General features: G+C 39.9%; 1 protein-coding gene and 1 long non-coding RNA gene across 2 annotated transcripts in view; one reads left to right on the plus strand and one right to left on the minus strand.

Moving 5' to 3' along the window:
• ca10a (carbonic anhydrase Xa) overlaps positions 1–19,619 on the minus strand; it is a 319,283-nt gene that overhangs the window by 20,763 nt on the left and 278,901 nt on the right. The window contains exon 5 of the mRNA XM_023266464.3: positions 6,382–6,477. Within this exon, the coding sequence (XP_023122232.1) occupies positions 6,382–6,477 (96 nt within the window). The remainder of the gene's footprint in view (positions 1–6,381; positions 6,478–19,619) is intronic.
• LOC111566080 (uncharacterized) lies at positions 13,856–14,567 on the plus strand. Its single transcript, XR_002745964.2, has 2 exons — positions 13,856–14,103; positions 14,181–14,567. It is a non-coding gene; the product is annotated as an uncharacterized LOC111566080 (long non-coding RNA).

Raw genomic sequence — 19,619 nt, forward strand, 5'->3', positions numbered from 1 at the left:
TGGAGAAGTTTCCAGGGAAAACCTGGTCTCATTAGGAAAGACGGCATACATCCCTCTTTGGATGGTGTAGCTCTCTTACCTAAGAATATGGGCAAATTTATTAGAACACCAAGCCCCTGACAGTCCAGAGGTGAGAAAAGGACAAAACAGAGAATTAAATGTGAGTTTTTAAATGTTAGATCTCTGTCATCTAAATCTCTCTCAGTTAATGATCTGATAACTGATCATCATATTGATATGTGTCTGACTGAAACCTGACTGTAGCATGAAGAATATGTCAGTCTAAATGACTCTACCAACCAGTAATATTTTATATACATGATAATAAAACAGCTCCATGGAAACAACTGTGTATCTTAAAGCAGAATTCAAGAAGACTAGAAAGGCAGTGGCGCTCTACACATTCAGCAGAATTTAATCTAGCCTGAAAAAATAGTTATCTCGCATATTAAAAAAAAACTATTTGTAAGACAAGAACTGTTTATTATTCATGTTTAATAGAGGAAAACAAAAACAACCCCCATGTTTCTTTCAGTCCTGTAGAAAGGCTGACACATTCACAGCACTCTGGAGCCTTTTGTTCCTTTAGCCCTTAATAGGGAAGATTTCATTACGTTCTTCACAAATAAAGTTTTGAATATTAGCCAAAAAATCCTGAACATATCTATCGGTGCAGTGGCTCTGGAGATGTCCAGATTTATACTTGGGCTGCTTCTCTGCTGTAAATCTCTCAGAGCTCACATCAGCATTAAATTCCTCGAAGCCATCAACATATTTGTTAGACCCCATCCCCACTCCATGTTCAGGGAAATCTTTCCTTTAATTAACACTGCAGTATTAAATATCATCAGCTTTCTATTACTGACAGGCTACGTACCGCAGTCTTTTAAAGTTGCTATAATAAAGCCACTTCTTAAAAAGACTACTCTGGATCCTGGTGTTTAAGCCAAATATGGGCCCATATCCACCCTCCCTTTTACTTTTACCCTTGAAAAATTTGTTGAAAGCTAATTTTGTGATTGTATGCACAGAAATGGTTTGTTTGAAGTGTTTCGATCAGGATTTAGAATATATCACAGTATAGAAGCAGCACTGCTGAAAGTCACCAATGATCTTCTTACAGCTTCAGACAGTGGACTAGTTTCTCTACTTATTCTACTGGATCTCAGTGCTGCATTTGATACAGTTGCTCACAGCATCTTGTTACAGAGACTGGAACATGCCATTGAGATTAAAGGATTTGCACTAAATTGGTTTAAATCATGTTTATCGGACAGATTCCAGCTTGTTTATGTTAATGATGATGATGATGATGATGAGTTACTTAAGCAGTTAAGCAGCACCGTGAATTTAGAAGTAGTGTATGTATGTAGTAGTATATGTAGTGTTCATCTGGAAACAAGGGGTCGGAATGACACATTGTTTTCCTGAGTCTGCGGAGGGAGTGGGTCAGGATGCTTTCACCGTTGAACCACCTTCGGGTGCTGCAGTGTGAAGGACAAAAAGTGGCTTAACAGACTGGTCAAGACAGCCAGCAAAATCATTGGCGCCCCATTCCCCTGCCTGATGGAGCTATACCAGCAGCTCTGCATCAGTAGAGTCACCTCCATCGTCATGGACCCACTCTACCCCTCCCACCACATCTTCTCACTTTTGCAATCAGGGGGGAGATACAGTAGCATTAGCTGCAAAATGAGCATTAAGCTGAATAGCTTCTTTCCCCAGGCTGTAAGACCTATTAATGGACTGTCCCCCATCCCCACATACACACCCACACTCATTCTTGACAGCTAGTCACCTGTCAAGTCAAGAGACTTAATGCACTTTACAGAGATTGTATTGCTTGAGAGATTGTAGTTTGTATCTGATTTTTATCTGATTTTATTGCTATCTATCAGTTTACTATGATGTTTATATTTTAATATGATGCATACTATTTATTGATGTTTCTATTGCATTGCCATCACTGATCGGGAAACAAAATTTTGTTCTTGTGTATGAAAATGCACTGTGAAAATGACAATAAAAATCTTTGACCTTTGAATCTCTTGGCGTCTGCTAACTTCAGCCTACTGTCTCAGCACATAGCAGTGTAAAAAAACAGCTCTGGCAACCACACATTCATAGAATGTCCTAAGCACAGTCCGGCATTGTTGAAGGACATCAGCTACCTCAGAAAGTAGAAACGACTCTGGACCTTCTTGTAGAAGGTGTTCTTCACCCAATGCCGCTTATTATTAATGTGGATCCCAAAATAGTCACAGTCCTCTCTTTTGGTCCTCATCAGACGCATCTGTTGGTTGGGGGGTGAGATGGGAGGGTGGGGACACTTGCTTTTCCCCTTGATGCCCCAAGTGCCCTTTTGTCAAAGTTGTTTTAAAAAAATATATATTTAATTTTATTTTTTATTTGTAAGTGTGTGTGTGTGAAAATCTTTGTGGCCCAAAATAATAAATAAAACTAAAATAAAAATAATCAGTCACATGATCTATGTAGACATCCCTCACTGCCCGGAGGTGTCCAGATGTGCCCTGTAGCTCTGCGCTAGCGCTGCTAGTCTAGAAACCGAAGACCCGAGGGAGGACTGAAATACAGTGTATTGTCACTGTTCAAACATAAAAATGTTACCTTACTACAGGTATTTGTTTCAAAAGCTTTATGTTGTGAAAAACTGAGATATGGAAATTTGTGTTTCTTGTGCCTTAACTTGTCATTTTGTAAAGATGTTTTTTATTTTTGCTATTTTTTTTTTATTTTATTATTTGGAAATACCAGAATTTGCACACTATTTTACATTTTTGTCTGTCGGATCACATCATTTCTAAAAAATAAATCAGACATTACAATCAAACAGTTACTCAGTACTTGAGTAGTCTTTTCACCAAATACTTTGTTACTCTTACTTGAGTAATTTTTTGGAAGACTATTTTTTACTTCTACTTTAGTGATATTATTTTGAAGTAATGCTACTCTTACTTGAGTACAATTTTTGGATATTCTACCCACCTCTGCCCCAACAAAGATTTGAGGTGTGAACAATGATATGGTATGTCGTGATTCCATGTTACATTCTTTATGAATATCTGCTGCTACAACAGCTGCTTCAACCAGTTATATTCTAAGGTATGTTTCTGTATGGTGTTTCAGATTCATGCTCCATGTGCCCTCTTTTAACTTTGAGCACTTGCCCCTACAAAGGTCTCTGCACGGCCCTGGGTCAGTGTGGACCAGGGCTGTGCAGAGACCTTTGCAGAGACCTTTGTAGGGGCAGGTCCACACTGACCCTCTGGATGAAATCAGGGGTCGCCGGCATCTCGGTCCTTCTCAGGTCCACAACCTTGGAGTTGCTCTGACTCAATTGTCTCGCAACACATTTTGGTCTTCGTCAAAATTGTTCTCATCTTTATGCTTGTCACTTTTTCCCTGAAGGGGTTCTTTCCAAATGACATGCCTTGTGGAGTATTCCTAGTACACAGTGGTTAGTACCCACTAAAATTGGCCCAGGGAAGGACAAGCAGTGAAATTCAACAAAGTCACTGTCACCTAAGACTGAAGCGTGTGGGGGTCAAAAACTAACCTGTGTGGTTCCATTCTACGGTAGAACTACTGTAGCACAAATTTCTGAAAACTTTAATGCTGCTATACAAGAAAGGAGTCACAATGAACAGTGTATAGCAGTTTGCTGTGGATTGGGCTGCATAATGACAGACCAGTCACAGAGTCTGCGTTGACCTTTGTCTCCCACTGACTGTCCACTTCTGACAGTTACTTGTCTTACGATGGGCATGTGACCATCAAAACAGGACCATGTGGCAGTTGACAAATCTGGCCTGGTCTGATGAATCATGTTTTCTTTCATCTGTATTTGTCAGTATACCCACTGGATTCCAGCAGAGAACACCAGAGCACCAGAGTCTTCGTGGATCATCACACTGAGCAGCAGACATTGAAAGCATTGAGAGAATTATTTAAAAAAAATAAACACATGAAATAGGCCTGGACAAAAATGATGGTACCTTTAACTTAATATTTTGTTGCACAACCTTTTGAGGCAATCACTGCAATCAAACCATTTCTATAACTGTCAATGAGACTTCTGCACCTCTCAGCAGGTATTCTGGTCCACTCCTCATGAGCAGACTGCTTCAGTTGTCTCAGGTTTGAAGGGTTCCTTCTCCAGACGGCATGTTTCAGCTCCTTCCACAGATGTTCAATAGGATTTAGATCAGGGCTCATAGAAGGCCACTTCAGAATAGTCCAGTGTTTTTCTCTTAGCCATTCTTGGCTGTTTTTAGCTGTGTGTTTTGTGTCATTATTCTGTTGCAAGACCCATGACCTGCGACTGAGACCAAGCTTTCTGACACTGGGCAGCACATTTCTCTCTACAATACCTTGATAGTCATGAGATTTCATTGTACCCTGCACAGATTCAAGACACCCTGTGTCAGATGCAGCAAAGCAGCCCCAGAACATAACAGAACCTCCTCCATGTTTCACAGTAGGGACAGTGTTCTTTTCTTCATATGCTTCATTTTTGCGTTTGTGAACATAGAGCTGATGTGCTTTGCCAAAAAGTTCCAGTTTTGTCTCATCTGTTCATAGGACATTCTCCCAGAAGCTTTGTGGCTTGTCAACATGCAGTTTGGCAAATTCCAGTCTGGCTTTTTTATGATTTGTTTTCAACAATGGTGTCCTCATTGGTCGTCTCCCAGGAAGTCCAATTTCGCTAAAACGACGGATGTCCCTTGACCTTGGAGTTCACCTTTAATGTCTTTAGAGGTTGTTCTGGCCTCTTTTGTTACCATTCGTATTATCCGTCTCTTCCATTTGTCATCAATTTTCCTCCTGCAGCCACATCCAGGGAGGTTGGCTACAGTCCCATGGATCTTAAATTTCTGAATAATATGTGCAACTGTAGTCACAGGAACATCAAGCTGCTTGGAGATGGTCTTATAGCCTTTACCTTTAACATCCATCCATCCATTATCTATACACCGCTTAATCCTCACTAGGGTCGCGCGGGGGGGGGGGGGGGGGGGGGGGCTGGAGCCTATCCCAGCTGACTCGGGTGAAGGCAGGGGACACCCTGGACAGATCGCCAGTCTGTTGCAGGGCCACATACAAAGACAAACAAGCACTCTCACATTCACACCTACGGGCAATTTAGAATGATCAATTAACCTCAGCATATTTTTGGACTGTGGGAGGAAGCCGGAGTACCCGGAGAAAACCCACGCATGCACAGGGAGAACATGCAAACTCCATGCAGAAAGATCCCGGGAAAGCCGGGACGCGAACCAGGGACCTTCTTGCTGCAAGGCGAAAGTGCTAACCACTACACCACTGTGCAGCCCTACCTTTAACATGCTTGTCTATAATTTTCTTTCTAATCTCCTGAGACAACTCTCTCCTTGGCTTCCTCTGGTCCATGTTTAGTGTGATACACACCATGTCACCAAACAGCACAGTCACTACTGTAACCCTATAAATAGGCCGACTGACTGATTACAAGTTTGTAGACACCTGTGATGCTAATTAGAGAACACACCTTGATTGAACATGTCCCTGTGGTCACATTATTTTCAGTCTTTTCTAGGGGTACCATCATTTTTGTCCAGGCCTATTTCATGAGTTTATTTTTTAAAATAATTCTGTTGAACCACAGTTCAAAAGCAATGTGTGATTTTCATTGGTTAAGTTTCATAGAATTTTTATTTATTATTACTTTTGTCAGATTCAAATTATTTCTGCGGCCGTTGTGGGTTTTTCTTTAATTAACCAAGGGGTACCAACAATTTTGTCCATGTGTGTATATTTCCAGATGACCTATAATAAATCTATAAAAGAACCAAAAAAACACAATTGCTTTTTGTGACAAGACACATGCCTTTCAACAATTAAATTTAAAGAATAAACTGTTATAGGAGTCACTGGAAACTCAAGATCCCCATGATATACACAGTCGTTACAAGTGCATGTAATCTTTTTTTCACGACTATGTGTCAGTGTTACTATATTTGAAAAAAAGTGCTTGGTCTGCTTTTAATTGAGTCTTGCCTATACTGTACATGATGTAAAGTCCTCCTCCTTTTTTCACTACAGGTTCCATCTCTGTACTGTATACAGCAGTTATCTTGTAGCCTAATGTTTAAACCAGGTCAAGTCCTGTGCATAGCCACTGTAGCTGCTAAATTAAATTCATTATGAATGTAGAAACTCCCATCCAGTGCAATGAGTAGTACTATGATATAACCCATTATAGAATGTCATCAGAGCAGCTGCTGGTGCATGTGCCATGTCAAGATAAAAGTCAATCCCGATGAGTGAATACATCCTATGCATCGTTAGCAGACAGTTATTCAGCATATGTCTGAGACTTACCTTCATGAATATAGACACTATGACCAGTCCATTGGGGCTTTTAGCAGCTTCTGTATAGTTTGTGTACAGCTCATGATTGTAGTGGATCAGTTGAACCTGGAACATATAGAGATTACATGTGGATAGTAAGGGAAGTCATCAGTCAGACATTTTCAACTAACAACTGAAACATGTTCAACTTGCTTTTACTAAACAGTGAGTACAAAATATAATTCTTCAATTTGAGCACCCTTCTCAGGAATCTCCAGCCACCTTGTATAAAAATTAACCCACATTCCTCCATCAATGGTAAAATCAATATGGTATCAAACCTTTGCTATGAATTCACTTTGGTAGTCAGTGTAGTGGAAGGAGTTGACATTGGAATATTTTCATATTCAGTGTAGATGGGAGCTGAAGTAATGCAAGAAACATAAAGAGGCAAGGATTATGTCATCATTTGATCCAAGGCCAGCCCACCCTCACAGGCTGATTTGAGAGTGACTAAACTGTCACTTAGCATGAGGTCAATGTTTTACTGACACAGATGCTTCATCCATTCCAGCTGTTCAATATCCATGCTTTTCCCAATGTTGCCTGCCCACAGTCAGGCATCACCAATCTGTGTGATCTTTCATCAGATCCGCTATAAAGTACTGTATTTGGACCATTTCAGAGCCTATTTATACCTGTTTCAAAGATGACTAATATTTCTCCGATCATGAAGAGAGTCAGTAACATAAATTGTACAAATGGAAATTAAAAAAAAACAAAAAAAACAAACAAAAACTCCTCTTGAGTTGTGGACAGAAAGACAACATTGTACAGACCTGGACACTTACTACATAAACTCAGATGCTTGTTACATTCTCAATTTCAGAAAAAATGTAAATATTGTCTGACAAAGCCTAATTCCTGACGTAAGAAGGGGTGGCAAGGGGTTTCTGATAAGCACCGCCAACAGCCACTAGCACAACATTATGGGAACAACTGTTTAAATAGCAGAAAAAGTTGAACATGTAGTGAATCTTTTTAAAACCATTTTCTTTCTAAATGCAAAACAGTCTTATTCTACATAACTGCACTGCTGTCCTGGCTTCTAAATCGTTATTAAAAAACAGAAACTTGCCACTCCCTATGACCTAAATCAGCAAAAGACCTACTTAGTACTTTAATATTTTTATTATAATATATACAATAACTTACTGTGAGTAAGAAGACAGTGAAGCACTTATTTCAAACACAAAAAAGAGGTAATGATTCTCAGATTTTTCCCAAAGGCTCCAAATATTTCTTTCCCACCTTCATAAACTTCTCATCCTCCTGTATTGGCAAAGACTTTGGCATATACTGTACAGGAGGCTATAAATAAGCAAATGTACGAGGAGAGTAATTATGAATGCTTGATTAGGGGCACACTGAGCAACCGAATGTCTATAAATGCAATCAAGGTGAGAGAGGAAGTGATTAGTGCCCTACATTGATCTGATTAGGTTTTTAGGTGAGGCAGAGGCAGCAAAAAGTACTCATTCACCTTCCCTCAATGGAAAATTACACAAAGCTTGCTGCTGACAATAAACGGTGAGTGTGGGCCATAATAAAGTGAGAATGTTGGCCAAATGAAGAATAAAAAAAGAGGGAGATGCAGAGTGCCACAGGGGGGAAATAGAGGGTTTAATTAGATACAGAGATAGAGGAAGAAAGAGCAGATGAGAGGTGCTGCTGTATATTGGACAGACTTGTAAGCCTGTAGCACTACATCATTTTTCAGTGTCCCTTTCTTCAAGCACCAACCACTGGATTCAGTAACACCTCCACTCATTTAACAGCTACAATCCATTCAGATAAATCAGTGACACTGCGTTTTGAATGTCTGCTCAACAGCTGCAGACAGATTATGCAGTAGAGTTTAACAGATGTGATAGTTCAAATTAGAGCTGGGATTTAGCAGCATGTTTCAACTGAATACTTAGTAGCACCAAAATTACAAATTTACTTTCCTTAAAACATTGGAGCTTTGAGAGGGGGCTAACTAATTCTCACCAACCAAAAACAAAGATGTATCTGATGGACTGAAGCAATTTCTCTATTTTTGATAACCTTGCTTCGCAGGAGCAAGGAACTTACTGGTGTCACTAATTCAACTCTTAAATTCAGAATTTAGATGATTGTTTTTAAAGGCAACAAATATCAAAAGTCCAACTAAAGTTTTGCCTATGACAGGCGTACCAGATTTACACACTGTTCCGCTTATATTACAGAGGGAGTTTGTCGGGTTTGGGGAGGTTTTCAATGTCGCTCCATTTGTGTTCTTTAGCGAGAGTAGCCTTCTGACGGGCGACTTCTTCAAGATCCGCTGTCAGGCATTTGAACTTGGACACCCATAAATCTTTTTCTGCTATGTCGGCCAGTTCAATTTCCAGATCGGGCTTACTTACTCCTGTGAATGCGGATGTGTTCAGCAGGGATGGGTCGATGTCCAGGGGTGTGACAGGGAAGGAGAGAATGTTTTTTTTTTCCTTTCTGAACTCACTGAATCTTTCTCCAAATGCAGCTTGCATTGCAATAATTGCACGGGGGAAATAACCGCAATTTATGTGATTGTTCGCTTCTTTGAACTCTCTCAGGGAGGGGAGGTGAGAGAACATGCCTCTCTGTACATCCCTGGCAAACACTGTCATCTTGCGCTCGAACGCCAAAACATCCTCCAGCATCTGCAGGGCCGTGCTTCCCTTTCCCTGGAGATTTTTATTCAGCGTGTTTAAGTGACTTGTCATATCTACCAGGAAATAAAATTTTTGCTGGCAATCGAGGTCTCCCAGTTTGGGATAGCTGAGGTCTTTGCTTTCCAAGAAGGTTTTCACATGCCAGACAGGTAACGAAGCGTTTCAGCATCTCTTCCCTGGACAGCCACTGGATTCTGTTGTGCTGCAGGAGATCCAAATATGCACTGTCGACTTCTTCTAACAATGAACAAAACTGTCGGTGGTTTAACCCGTTTGCAATTATTTTGTTCACTATCTTGACAACGAGGTTCATCACTTCCACACAGTCAGGGGGGAATGTTTGAACGCACAGTGCTTCTTGGTGGAGGATGCAGTGAAACGTCATCGGCTTTCGATCCAGTGACTTTTGAAGTAAATTCACAAAGCCCTTCTGTGCTCCTCTCATACTGGGTGCCCCATCAGTAGACACTGACACCAGGTGAGTGGTGTTTATTCCTTTGGCTTTTAGGCAACTCACAACAGCCTCACAAATGTCCTGTCCCCGTGTTTGGCCCTTTAGCGGTATGAGTTCAATCAGTTCTTCCTGCGGCCCATGAGCGTTCACATATCTGCATAAAAGTGCTGTCTGCTCAGTATCGTTTGCATCACTTGACTCATCACAGGCAACTGAAAATGCTTGAGCTGAATTGATGTCATCAGTTTGCTTACTAGTGATGTTTGTTGCCATTTTAATGGTCCTGTCCTTGACAGTCTTTGCAGAGAGGCATTTCTCTAATTTTCTGAACAATTTCCCCTTTGTTTTTAAAGTCGGAGAATAGATGCTCTGATATTTTTATGAACAATTCTGTAATGTATTCTCTGTCTGTGAACAGCTTACCCCTCCCTACAATCTCCTGAGCTGCCACAAAACTAGCAACTGTAGTTGACTGTGGAGAGGTGATCCACTTCTTGAAAGTATGTTTGCTCTGTTCAACTTTCCGTTGCAGTTCCAAAATTGCTCTCTCTAACTACCTTTGTATTTACTATATATACCATTATTGCATTACACACACTCTCTTTCTCCCTGTGTCCTTTCTCCGAGTGTCCCTGGTCCCAGAGCTGGATGCTTCAGATGTGTGATTGTTCTCCCACCATCTGTAACCCTCTACTTCTATCCCTCTACCCCTCTATCTCTATCCCTCTTTTTCCCTGTTAAAAGGGTGTTTTCCTGCCACTGTCGCCTTAGGGCTTGCTCTGGGGGTCAGGCATATGGGTTCTGTAAAGCGTCTCAAGACAATTTGACTGTAATTGGCACTATATAAATAAAATTGAATTGAATTGAATTGAATTGAATTGAATTGAATTGAATTGAATTGAATTCATCTTCATTTGGGTATTTTTCAGCGAAAGCTGAGTGCTTGTTTTGAAAATGTCTTTCAACGTTACATTTTTTTGTTGTTTGATAATTTCTCACCACATATCAAGCACACAGGTAATCCAGCGTCATTGCCGTTGAAGGCAAATGCATCTGTCCATGCAAAATTAAACTCTCTTTTGTCCTCTGAGAATTTTCTTTCATGGTTAGTGCAGGAGTCGCACACTCCAGAAGCCGTCTGCAGGTAAAGGCGAGGGCTATAGATGTTGATGTGACGCATATTTTTGTTGACAAATTATAAAAAAAACAACTTTTTTAAAAATTAGATGTTAAAGTATATAACAGTAGTAGTAGTGAACAGCAAAAATAATATGTAATTAAGAATTAAATTAAGAAATAATCGTTATTCATTTTCATGTGTTTTTGGTTGTCAAGGCCAAAGGGAGCCACTACAAGGAGGCTAAAGAACGGCGGGTTGCCGACCCCTGATTTAGACCAATAACAGCATGCTAAAACTTTCCATTTAATGCTATCCAAGGGATCTTCAGTATGTTAGAAGCTCCTTTGGCAGTGACGTGAGTTTTCAGGCTTCAGCTGAGACATTGCTAAATTGAGTGTGAAGGGTCACTATTACTTGGTTGGCCAGTGCTGTTTGGAGTGTGTGTGTGTGTGTGTGTGTGTGCGTGCGTGCGTGCGTGCGTGCGTGCGTGCGTGCGTGCGTGCGTGTGTGATAGCATAGCAATGATGGGTGGCCTGATCCCAGGGGATAGCGAAATATGAAGACAGTAAGTCGATAGCGGAGGAGAGGTATTAAGCGCTAACTGTTTAAAAGCGTCGGGCTAGAAATGACGCTTTCCATCTTAGCTTCCATCCATATGCCCTCCCTCCTTCAGATTAACTGGAACATAGATCCATAAAAATAACAAACAGACAAGGCCTGCTGCCTCACACACCAATCACACTGATTATGCATCTGCCTTGCTACCTCAGGACAAAACTATAAATTTTCATCTTTCCATTCATCAAATGTTCTGATACATGTCATATTACACTGGTAAACAAAATCCAAAATGTAATTAGCTTTCTTCATTGGGATTTATTTTTGGGTCTGTTTTCTTTTGAACAAGCAATACAGTGATGTTTAATCCAAGATCCCCCACATTTAATATGCCACTGAGCAGATGTGGACGAAATGCACCATTTAATAGTAATTAATGATAATTAGAGGAAGAAAAAATCTAACAGAACAAACCTTCTCATCATCAACTCTGTGACCAATAATCTGGCACAGCCATATTAATTCACTGTGGTTTTCCATGTGAATGACTCTGTTTGAAAAAGGACATGTGAAGTGTGTTTCTGTTGAGTTTATTTTAATGGGGGTTTAAAATGTTTGAAACAGCTGCCTGTGGTGAACCTTTCTCAAACACTTGAAAAGATTTGACTTAAATATAGCTGAATCATCTGTTAAGCAACAAGAGGCATTTCCTTCAGTCTGTAGGTGGTAGCTTTTGAATTTATGAGGTGCAATCCTAAGCTGTTTGCACAAGTATTTTTTGAATGGTACATTATTATGTCATTAGATGATCTAAGAAATAAGCATAGAGGATGATAAAGTGAACAGCTGCTCGGTTTTTTGCCATTTGAATTTCAACATTTTTCAGACAGCAGTCTGACTAGATGGTGGTAAAAAGCTAAAATGAAATAAAAAAAAAAATAGTGTTCTCTGCCATAGTCTCGTGGTATTATAATGGGTTGTACCAGAGTTTTTTTTCATACTCATGCTCCCTCCCATTGAAAGATGATGGCTCTTTAAAAGGTGATAGCCTCCTCCCCTTTTCATTGCCTTGATTACTTTCATCCGTGTCTTGTCTCCAGTGTTTCAATAGTTTTCTCCTTATCTTAATCCATTTGACCTGTTTGTTACCCTTTTTGTCTCCCTCATGTCAGACCACCCATTTACCTGCCTAAGTTCTTTCCTGTGTTCATCTTCCTGTGGTTTGTGCATTCAGTTTTTTGAGGCTTTTTGTTTTTATTTCATGCTTCATTTTATGCCATGCTTTTGTTACCTTTTTGGATTTTTGCATAGTTTTTGGTTTGTATCAGCTTTTTATTTAAAAAAGTTCTCTTTTTGACTAAAGCTCTGCTTTTGATCTTAAATGTATACTGATGGTGTCTGCATTTGGGTTCTTAACCCCCCAAATCACAACAATGCTAAAGGTATTGTTAGGTTAGGCACACAAACAACTTGGGGAAATATAGGAAATATCATATTTTAGGTTTTTTATTATTACCCAATTTTAAAAGTTCGTACTGTTGCTCTGTGCATAAACGCACGCTTTCTCTCTTTGGAGACACTTGTAGATCTTACTGCTGTCTAATGCTGCAGGTTTGTAATAAACCACAAAGAAATAATCCTAAACAGCTGGAAAATTAGCAGTTTTTCCATGTGTGATAGCTCACCTGTCTGATATGAAGACATGTAGCTCTACATAGTGTGAATTCAGGGAGAATTTATAATTATAAGAAGGTGATGTTTCTGTTCAGACTTGTGCCATATTGAAAGTGATACAGTAATGTTTCTAGGTCCAACCAGGTGCAACTTTTTTGATGAGCAACCAGGGTGTGCATCATAGCCTGGAACAGTACTTGGTCTCTGACTGATGACGTTTCACAAGTACGCGAGAATGCAAGTACGGACAAGTATTCAGTTGTCAGGTTCCCATTCAGTTGCCATCAGATTAAAGGAACAGTGCATATCTTAAAGGGGCATTACATAGTTTACTTAAGGCTGTAGATAGTAATTTACACATATTAAATAAACTCTGTGAAAACCTTATAGTTTCACCGGTTTTGCTGGGCCCACAAACTGAAGACACAATTATCCCAAAATGAAAGCTTACCATCATTTTTTGCACGTGCCACCCACAAATTTACGATGTATGTTCACTGCAGGGGTAGCCAGAAAATACAGTCTACATACATTTCATGATCGATCTAGAAAAAACTATTAGGGTTAGAGGACCTTAGTTGTTATGTTTACAATAATAAACACAGTTAAGATAATGGAATGGCCATGATTAAAAGATGGCATTCTGCTAATCTGTTTAAATTGGGAAATGAACAGCTGTATCCCATGTTAAAAATGACCGACAGCAATGGTTTGGTTTTTTTCATAATTATATGGTCACTAGACTGTGTTGTAAATATAATGTAAACATGTTGTTTTGGGGCATTTAACTGTCACAAAGTGCTTGCTGAAAGGGAATCACATGCTGTCAGCTGACACTTGACAGTTCCTGTAATGTTCATGAGAAAAAGTGCAGTGGGATTATATTATCTGACCAGTTCATTAGTTTTCAAAGGGGCAAATTTTTTTCAAAGGTTCAGAGAATGGGAACTTCATGTCAGGGCTCCCGCCCCGGTCTCTGCATCAGCCCCCACCTGACCTCTCTTTATTCTCCCTGTCCCTCCTTTTTCTGTTTCTCTTCATTCTCCCTCTCTCTGTCTCCTGTGCAACTCCCTGCAGTGGCTGCAACCAATTATCTCCCCATCAGCAGTAACTCCAGGCAGCTGTGGTCCTGCACTCTGTTGTCATCACCTCCGCAATAAAGACTGGCTTCACTCTCTACTCCCTGCCACATTGTAGCTTCTGCTCACGAAGTCAGTAGTTGGCTTCTGCACATTCTTCTTGCTTTTGCACATTCCTGATAGTAATTCTTATCTCTTTCTCCCTGCAGCTCTACTGATCGCGTTGCCTGTGAGTTCTGCCGCATTCATCCTGCCAACCTCTGTAAAACCTCTTTCGGACCTCTGTGGAATCCTGCCGTTTTCTATCTCCGCCTCTGCCATGCTCTCCTCCACTGGACCGGCTCTCTCTCGGACCAACTCCGAGCCGCCACTGCCACTCTCCGCCGCCAACTCCCTCTGTCCAGCGGTTCCACCCCTGGATCGCTGGTCCCCAGGAGCTGCCACCCTCTACCTCCTTCAGTCAATAGTGAGTTTAGTTCAGTTTCTCCCTCACCCCTTTAGTTATCCCTGCTTTCTATTCCTAGCTTTAGTTAGTTAGTTCATCCAACCCATTTGGTTCTCCCTGTCCTTGTTAATAAAACTCGTTGTCCCTGCAACTGGTCTCTGTCGTGCTGTGTGCTCTCTGCTTGGGTTCTCATCCGTGCTGTGACACTTTATGCTTAAGTAGTGTACTGGTTCATGTAATGTACTCAATTTGTCCCTGTGTTTAAAAAAAACAAACAAACAAAAAAAAAACATAAGCAAAACTGAAAACCCACTCTTCAACAAAATAGAAAATGAAAATCCATAAAATTGATGCATGAATCTCATTATTAAAGTTAAAATGCTCTAGTGTCCTTGAATGCAACATCAGCAAAAGTTACCAGTACAGTGCCTGTGTGACCTTACTTCAATATAACATTGACCAAAAAAATGAAAGGGATGAGTTTTCCCTGTGATGGATCACCTGCATTTCATGTCTCCACAGTGGACTGAAATGAATACAAAGCAACTTCTAACTGGAAGGAAGAAATCAGTCTAAAAATTTATGGTACACTTTGAGGAGACAGTTGACTGAAATTATGTACTTAATAGGCTAAAAAAAAAATCCTTTATTCCCACTCTGATGTGATTTCCCGACATTGGATTATCATGATCCAGTGTTCGATTCAAATTAATAAAATGTAATTCTCCTAAAAAGGCTGATGTTAGAAATGTTTTTTGTGATACTGATTTTCTTGTCTCTTATTTATAAAAGAGAAAACATTTCAAATAGCAGTTTTGACCTGCATTATTGTTACCTGAGAATTTGTTTTCTTTCTTCATATCATAATAGGGTGGCTGAGCGTGTTCTGAGTCTGTACAAACACAAGCCAGCCTGCTGGAGAAGTAATATTTGGAATATTTTAGCACCTATTAAAAGAGCAAGGTGTTTCATTTTCAGATTAGACTGAAGCCCCTCTGGGGTTAGCACGGCTGAAGACAAAAACATGCGTAGACACACACACACGCACACACACAAAAAAAACAAAACATGCGCACACACACACACAAACATGCGCACGCACGCACACCCACACACAAATCCCGCCCCCCCCAATTCTCCCACAGGCTGCCTAAAAAGTTTGAATATTCGAATATTCTTTACTTTGTTCACATTTCAAAGACCTGCACAGCTCTATCTATCTATATCTATCTATCTTTTTGTTTCAGTCAGTGCCTGTCATGTTATTACTTTATTTGTTTTTGATCAAGAGATAAATGTTTACTTTAAATGTATCTACTTAAGGCTATTTATCAGCACATAGGTAATACTTAAATGGTAACACAATGAAAAACTCTCAAATCAAAAGATTTGCATACATATGAAAAAATTACGGCTGAGACTTTAATGCATTAATTACAATTAATTAACTACAGAAAAAATAACACGTTAAAAAAACAACACATTTAATCACACCTTTCTCAGTTCCCTAATTACTGGCACACCGGTAACACTGATGCACACTCCAGCCCAGTAGGTGGTGGTAATGCACCTAAAGTCTGTTTGCCAACTGCAATAAAGAATGAATGAGGGCAGAAATGTCAGACCAATGTGGCGGCTCAGTCAAAAATTTCCTTTTTTATTCAGAAAAATGTTCAGTATAAAGTATTTCTGAAAGCATTTGAGGTGACAGATAAGCTGCCGATTCTGTCCTCATTTCAGTTCAGTGACGGCTAGTTTAGAATTCAACAAAAGTTTCACAATGTGTCGGAGTTCCGCTCCTGCATTTGCATAAATTAAACTATTTTATGCAAATGAGCTCTGGGGTGATGCACCATATGTCTGGCTACGACAATCCTGGTACCGGCAAACAGTGTAGCCAGCCCACAATAGACCACTTTTCAAGACACTGAAAGTGCTTACAAAAAGCCTTACAATTTTGAATATAATCGGTATAATTACACTTTGAGTTTGCTGTAATCTGTGAATGAAGTAGACAGATGAAAAATGCAGATCAATATAAATTAAACATAAACATTTTTGTTGTTTAAGTTCATTTATATGTCTATTCATTGATTCAGTCAATAACCAACATTTATTTGAATTGAAAAACTTTGCTTATTGTGTCAATATTGCTATTTGACAACAATTTGATTAATCGCGATTAATTAATTACAAAGCCTGTAATTAATTAGATTCATTTTTTTAATGTGTCCCACCACTAGTAAAAATACACTGATCAGCCACATTATGACCACTGACAGGTGAAGTCAATAACATTTGTCATCTTCTTATAATACAATATTCTGCAGGAAAACCTTGAGTCCTGACATTCATGTGGATATCTGACATGTACCACCCACCTAAACATCGCAGGTCAAGCAACCGCTCACCTCCCATGGCAACAGCAGTGCTTGCCAGTTGCCACCCTCAGCAGGACAAAGCACCTTGATGCAACGCAAAAACTGTTCAGGGGTGGCCTGGGGAACATGACAGAGTTAATGTGTTCACCCAGGTTCTACACTCCACACATCCAAATGTAATTGAGCATCTGTGGGATGTGCCAGGATTAGCCTGATCTAAGTAGGTCCCACCCTGAAACTCACAGCACCCAGAGAATTCACTGCCAACATCCCGGTGCCACAGGACATCCCCAGAGGTCCTGCGTCCATGCCCCATTGGGTCAGAGGAGTTTTAGCAGCATAAAGGAGATCAACCCAATATCAGGCAGTTATTCCTGATCAGTGTAAATAAAGATAAAGTAATGATCTCACTTTGCTACATATTAAATAAAATGGAGCGACCAAGGTGAAACACTGAGGTGAAGGTTCTGAGTGGCTGGCTTGGATTGGGTGTCACCTGACAAGGACCCCACACTGGCCTCCATGTGTACCCCAATACCAAGTCTGTGCATCGCTTATGTGGAAGTGGAGGGGAATGGTGGGTCGTGGGGATTGTTTCTGACCACAAAGCTCGTCTTGCAAAGAAAGCACTAGTCCCTGCTAACCGCAGGCTTCACTAAGACAGGTCTATGGGTACACACAAGGGTGACAACAGGCCCAAGGGGCTGCCAACTACGTCCCCTTCAGCAGACCTGCATGGAAGCCACTGGAGAGCAACGCACTGTTAAGAATCTGCATTATCAAGGAATCTGATTTTTTTGACCCTGTTAGGATTTATTATTTTTATTATTTCTGTTTAGCATACTGCTGGCTTAATCATGATTTACATATTGCTTTAATGCTAATAAAAAAGAGTTGTGTTGACCTGTGTAAGACGGGAGGGCCTCAAACATTATCCCACACTATGTGAATTGGGATAAAACAAAGATGAAAAGAACCAGGCCAACTGAGGGCAAACTGCAGCAGCTTACACTCATTACACACCAACACTCATTGCTGACACACATACATACATACACATACACTGCACGTTCCCACACACTCACTTAGTACTAAAGGCCATTCCATGTCCTGTAGACTTCTTGTAGTAACAAAACCTGCTGTCTTTAAGAACTGATAAAATACTGATGACTGGAGCTGGCGAGTCAACTAAAAGTTGTGATAATATATGACTGAGACAGAAGTCGACAGTTAATGGAGATAGGAACAGTACAGAAAGATACATATGATTCACAATGGGGAGGGTGTAATTTACAGTATCTGGGATCTTCTGATTGGAGGGATCATGTGCCAAGAGACTAAGGACCTGCCTGTGTACCAATGAGAGGTCTGAGTTAAATGCGGTTTCTCTCCATCAGTTTTTGATCAATGACATTGTTGCACATTCCATAAAAAGACTCTGTATACTGTGAACTTTATCTATTACTGGGAAGACACCTTCAGATTAACATCTTTGTTAACTATAGTCCTCTGAACAGTAATGGTCCTTGATATCAAGCATTACTTGGCATTGCAGAATAAACAACTTTAACTGAGAAAAGTTGATTGTCTTCTGTCTCAAAAAATGAACACGCTCAACAACCCATAGAGGAAACATGCTGGGGGTTTGTTCATGCAACCAAATTTTACGTTTTTTAACATGCTTGCATGGTGGTTTCCATTGAATGCATTTACAGTCTTGAACAAAAAATTGTCGTGATACATATGATCTTTACAAGTGTATATAAACTTGAGTTATCAGTGACTCCTTTTTACAATGGTAAAAGACATGAACTTTTGTCACAACAAAACATCATGTATTTTAGGTTATTTTGTCCATTTATTATAGGACTTCCAAAAATATAACACAATGTTGTAGGTTAAAAATATACATGCAACAGCTTGAATTATCAGTTTTAGTGATGTAGAAAGCTGTGTTAATCAAATTTTCTTTGTTGAATGGCCTCAACTTCTGAGAGTTATTACAATTTACTACAGCTGCTGACTTCTGTGAGACAAATTAAATCAGGCCCCTTTGATAAACTCCTCACACTCTGCTGTTAAAGCTACAATGGGAAAGTCTACGGAGCTCAGCACAGATCTGAAAATGCAAATCACTGACTTGAACAAGTCAGGAAAAACACTTGGAGCCATTTCAAAGCAGCTATAGATCCCATAATCATCTGTGCAAACAATTGTTTCTAAGTGCATAGTACAGTTTCATCACTGCCACGATCAGAACAAAACACGAAGAATGTTTCAGGATGGTCAAGAGTCAACCAAGAATCACCAAAAAACAGGTCTGCAATGAATTAGAAGCTGCTGGCGTTGTGCCCTAGAAAAGGGCAATAGTTAGGGGAAATTGTTCAGAAAACCTGGAACACTGCATGTCCACTACCACCACTTGTCTGTATTGAGTACATCATTTTTTATTTATAATGCACAGAAAAAGTTTACCATTGTCAACAACTGCACAGAAAAACAACATTATTTATTAATAAATATATTTAGTCTCAATAACTGTTAACTCTCACATATTCTTCTCCAGCTTTTATCTTGAAACATATAGTCTATCATACGATTGGAACTATTGTCACTTGCAGGGGACCAGAATTTCCGAATGATAAAACTATCACATGAACATTACATTGCAGTTATGTATGGAAACCTGACTTCTTTAAATGCTACTAGCAACTAAACAGATAGTCAGACTTTGAGGCGGGACCACTAGATCACCAGCAACTAGCTTACATACTGACTGAGTTGCTGTAAACTATTCAGATGATAATTAAGACACAGAGTAA

Source organism: Amphiprion ocellaris, chromosome 18, assembly GCF_022539595.1.
Source record: "Amphiprion ocellaris isolate individual 3 ecotype Okinawa chromosome 18, ASM2253959v1, whole genome shotgun sequence".
Lineage (NCBI taxonomy): Eukaryota > Metazoa > Chordata > Actinopteri > Pomacentridae > Amphiprion > Amphiprion ocellaris.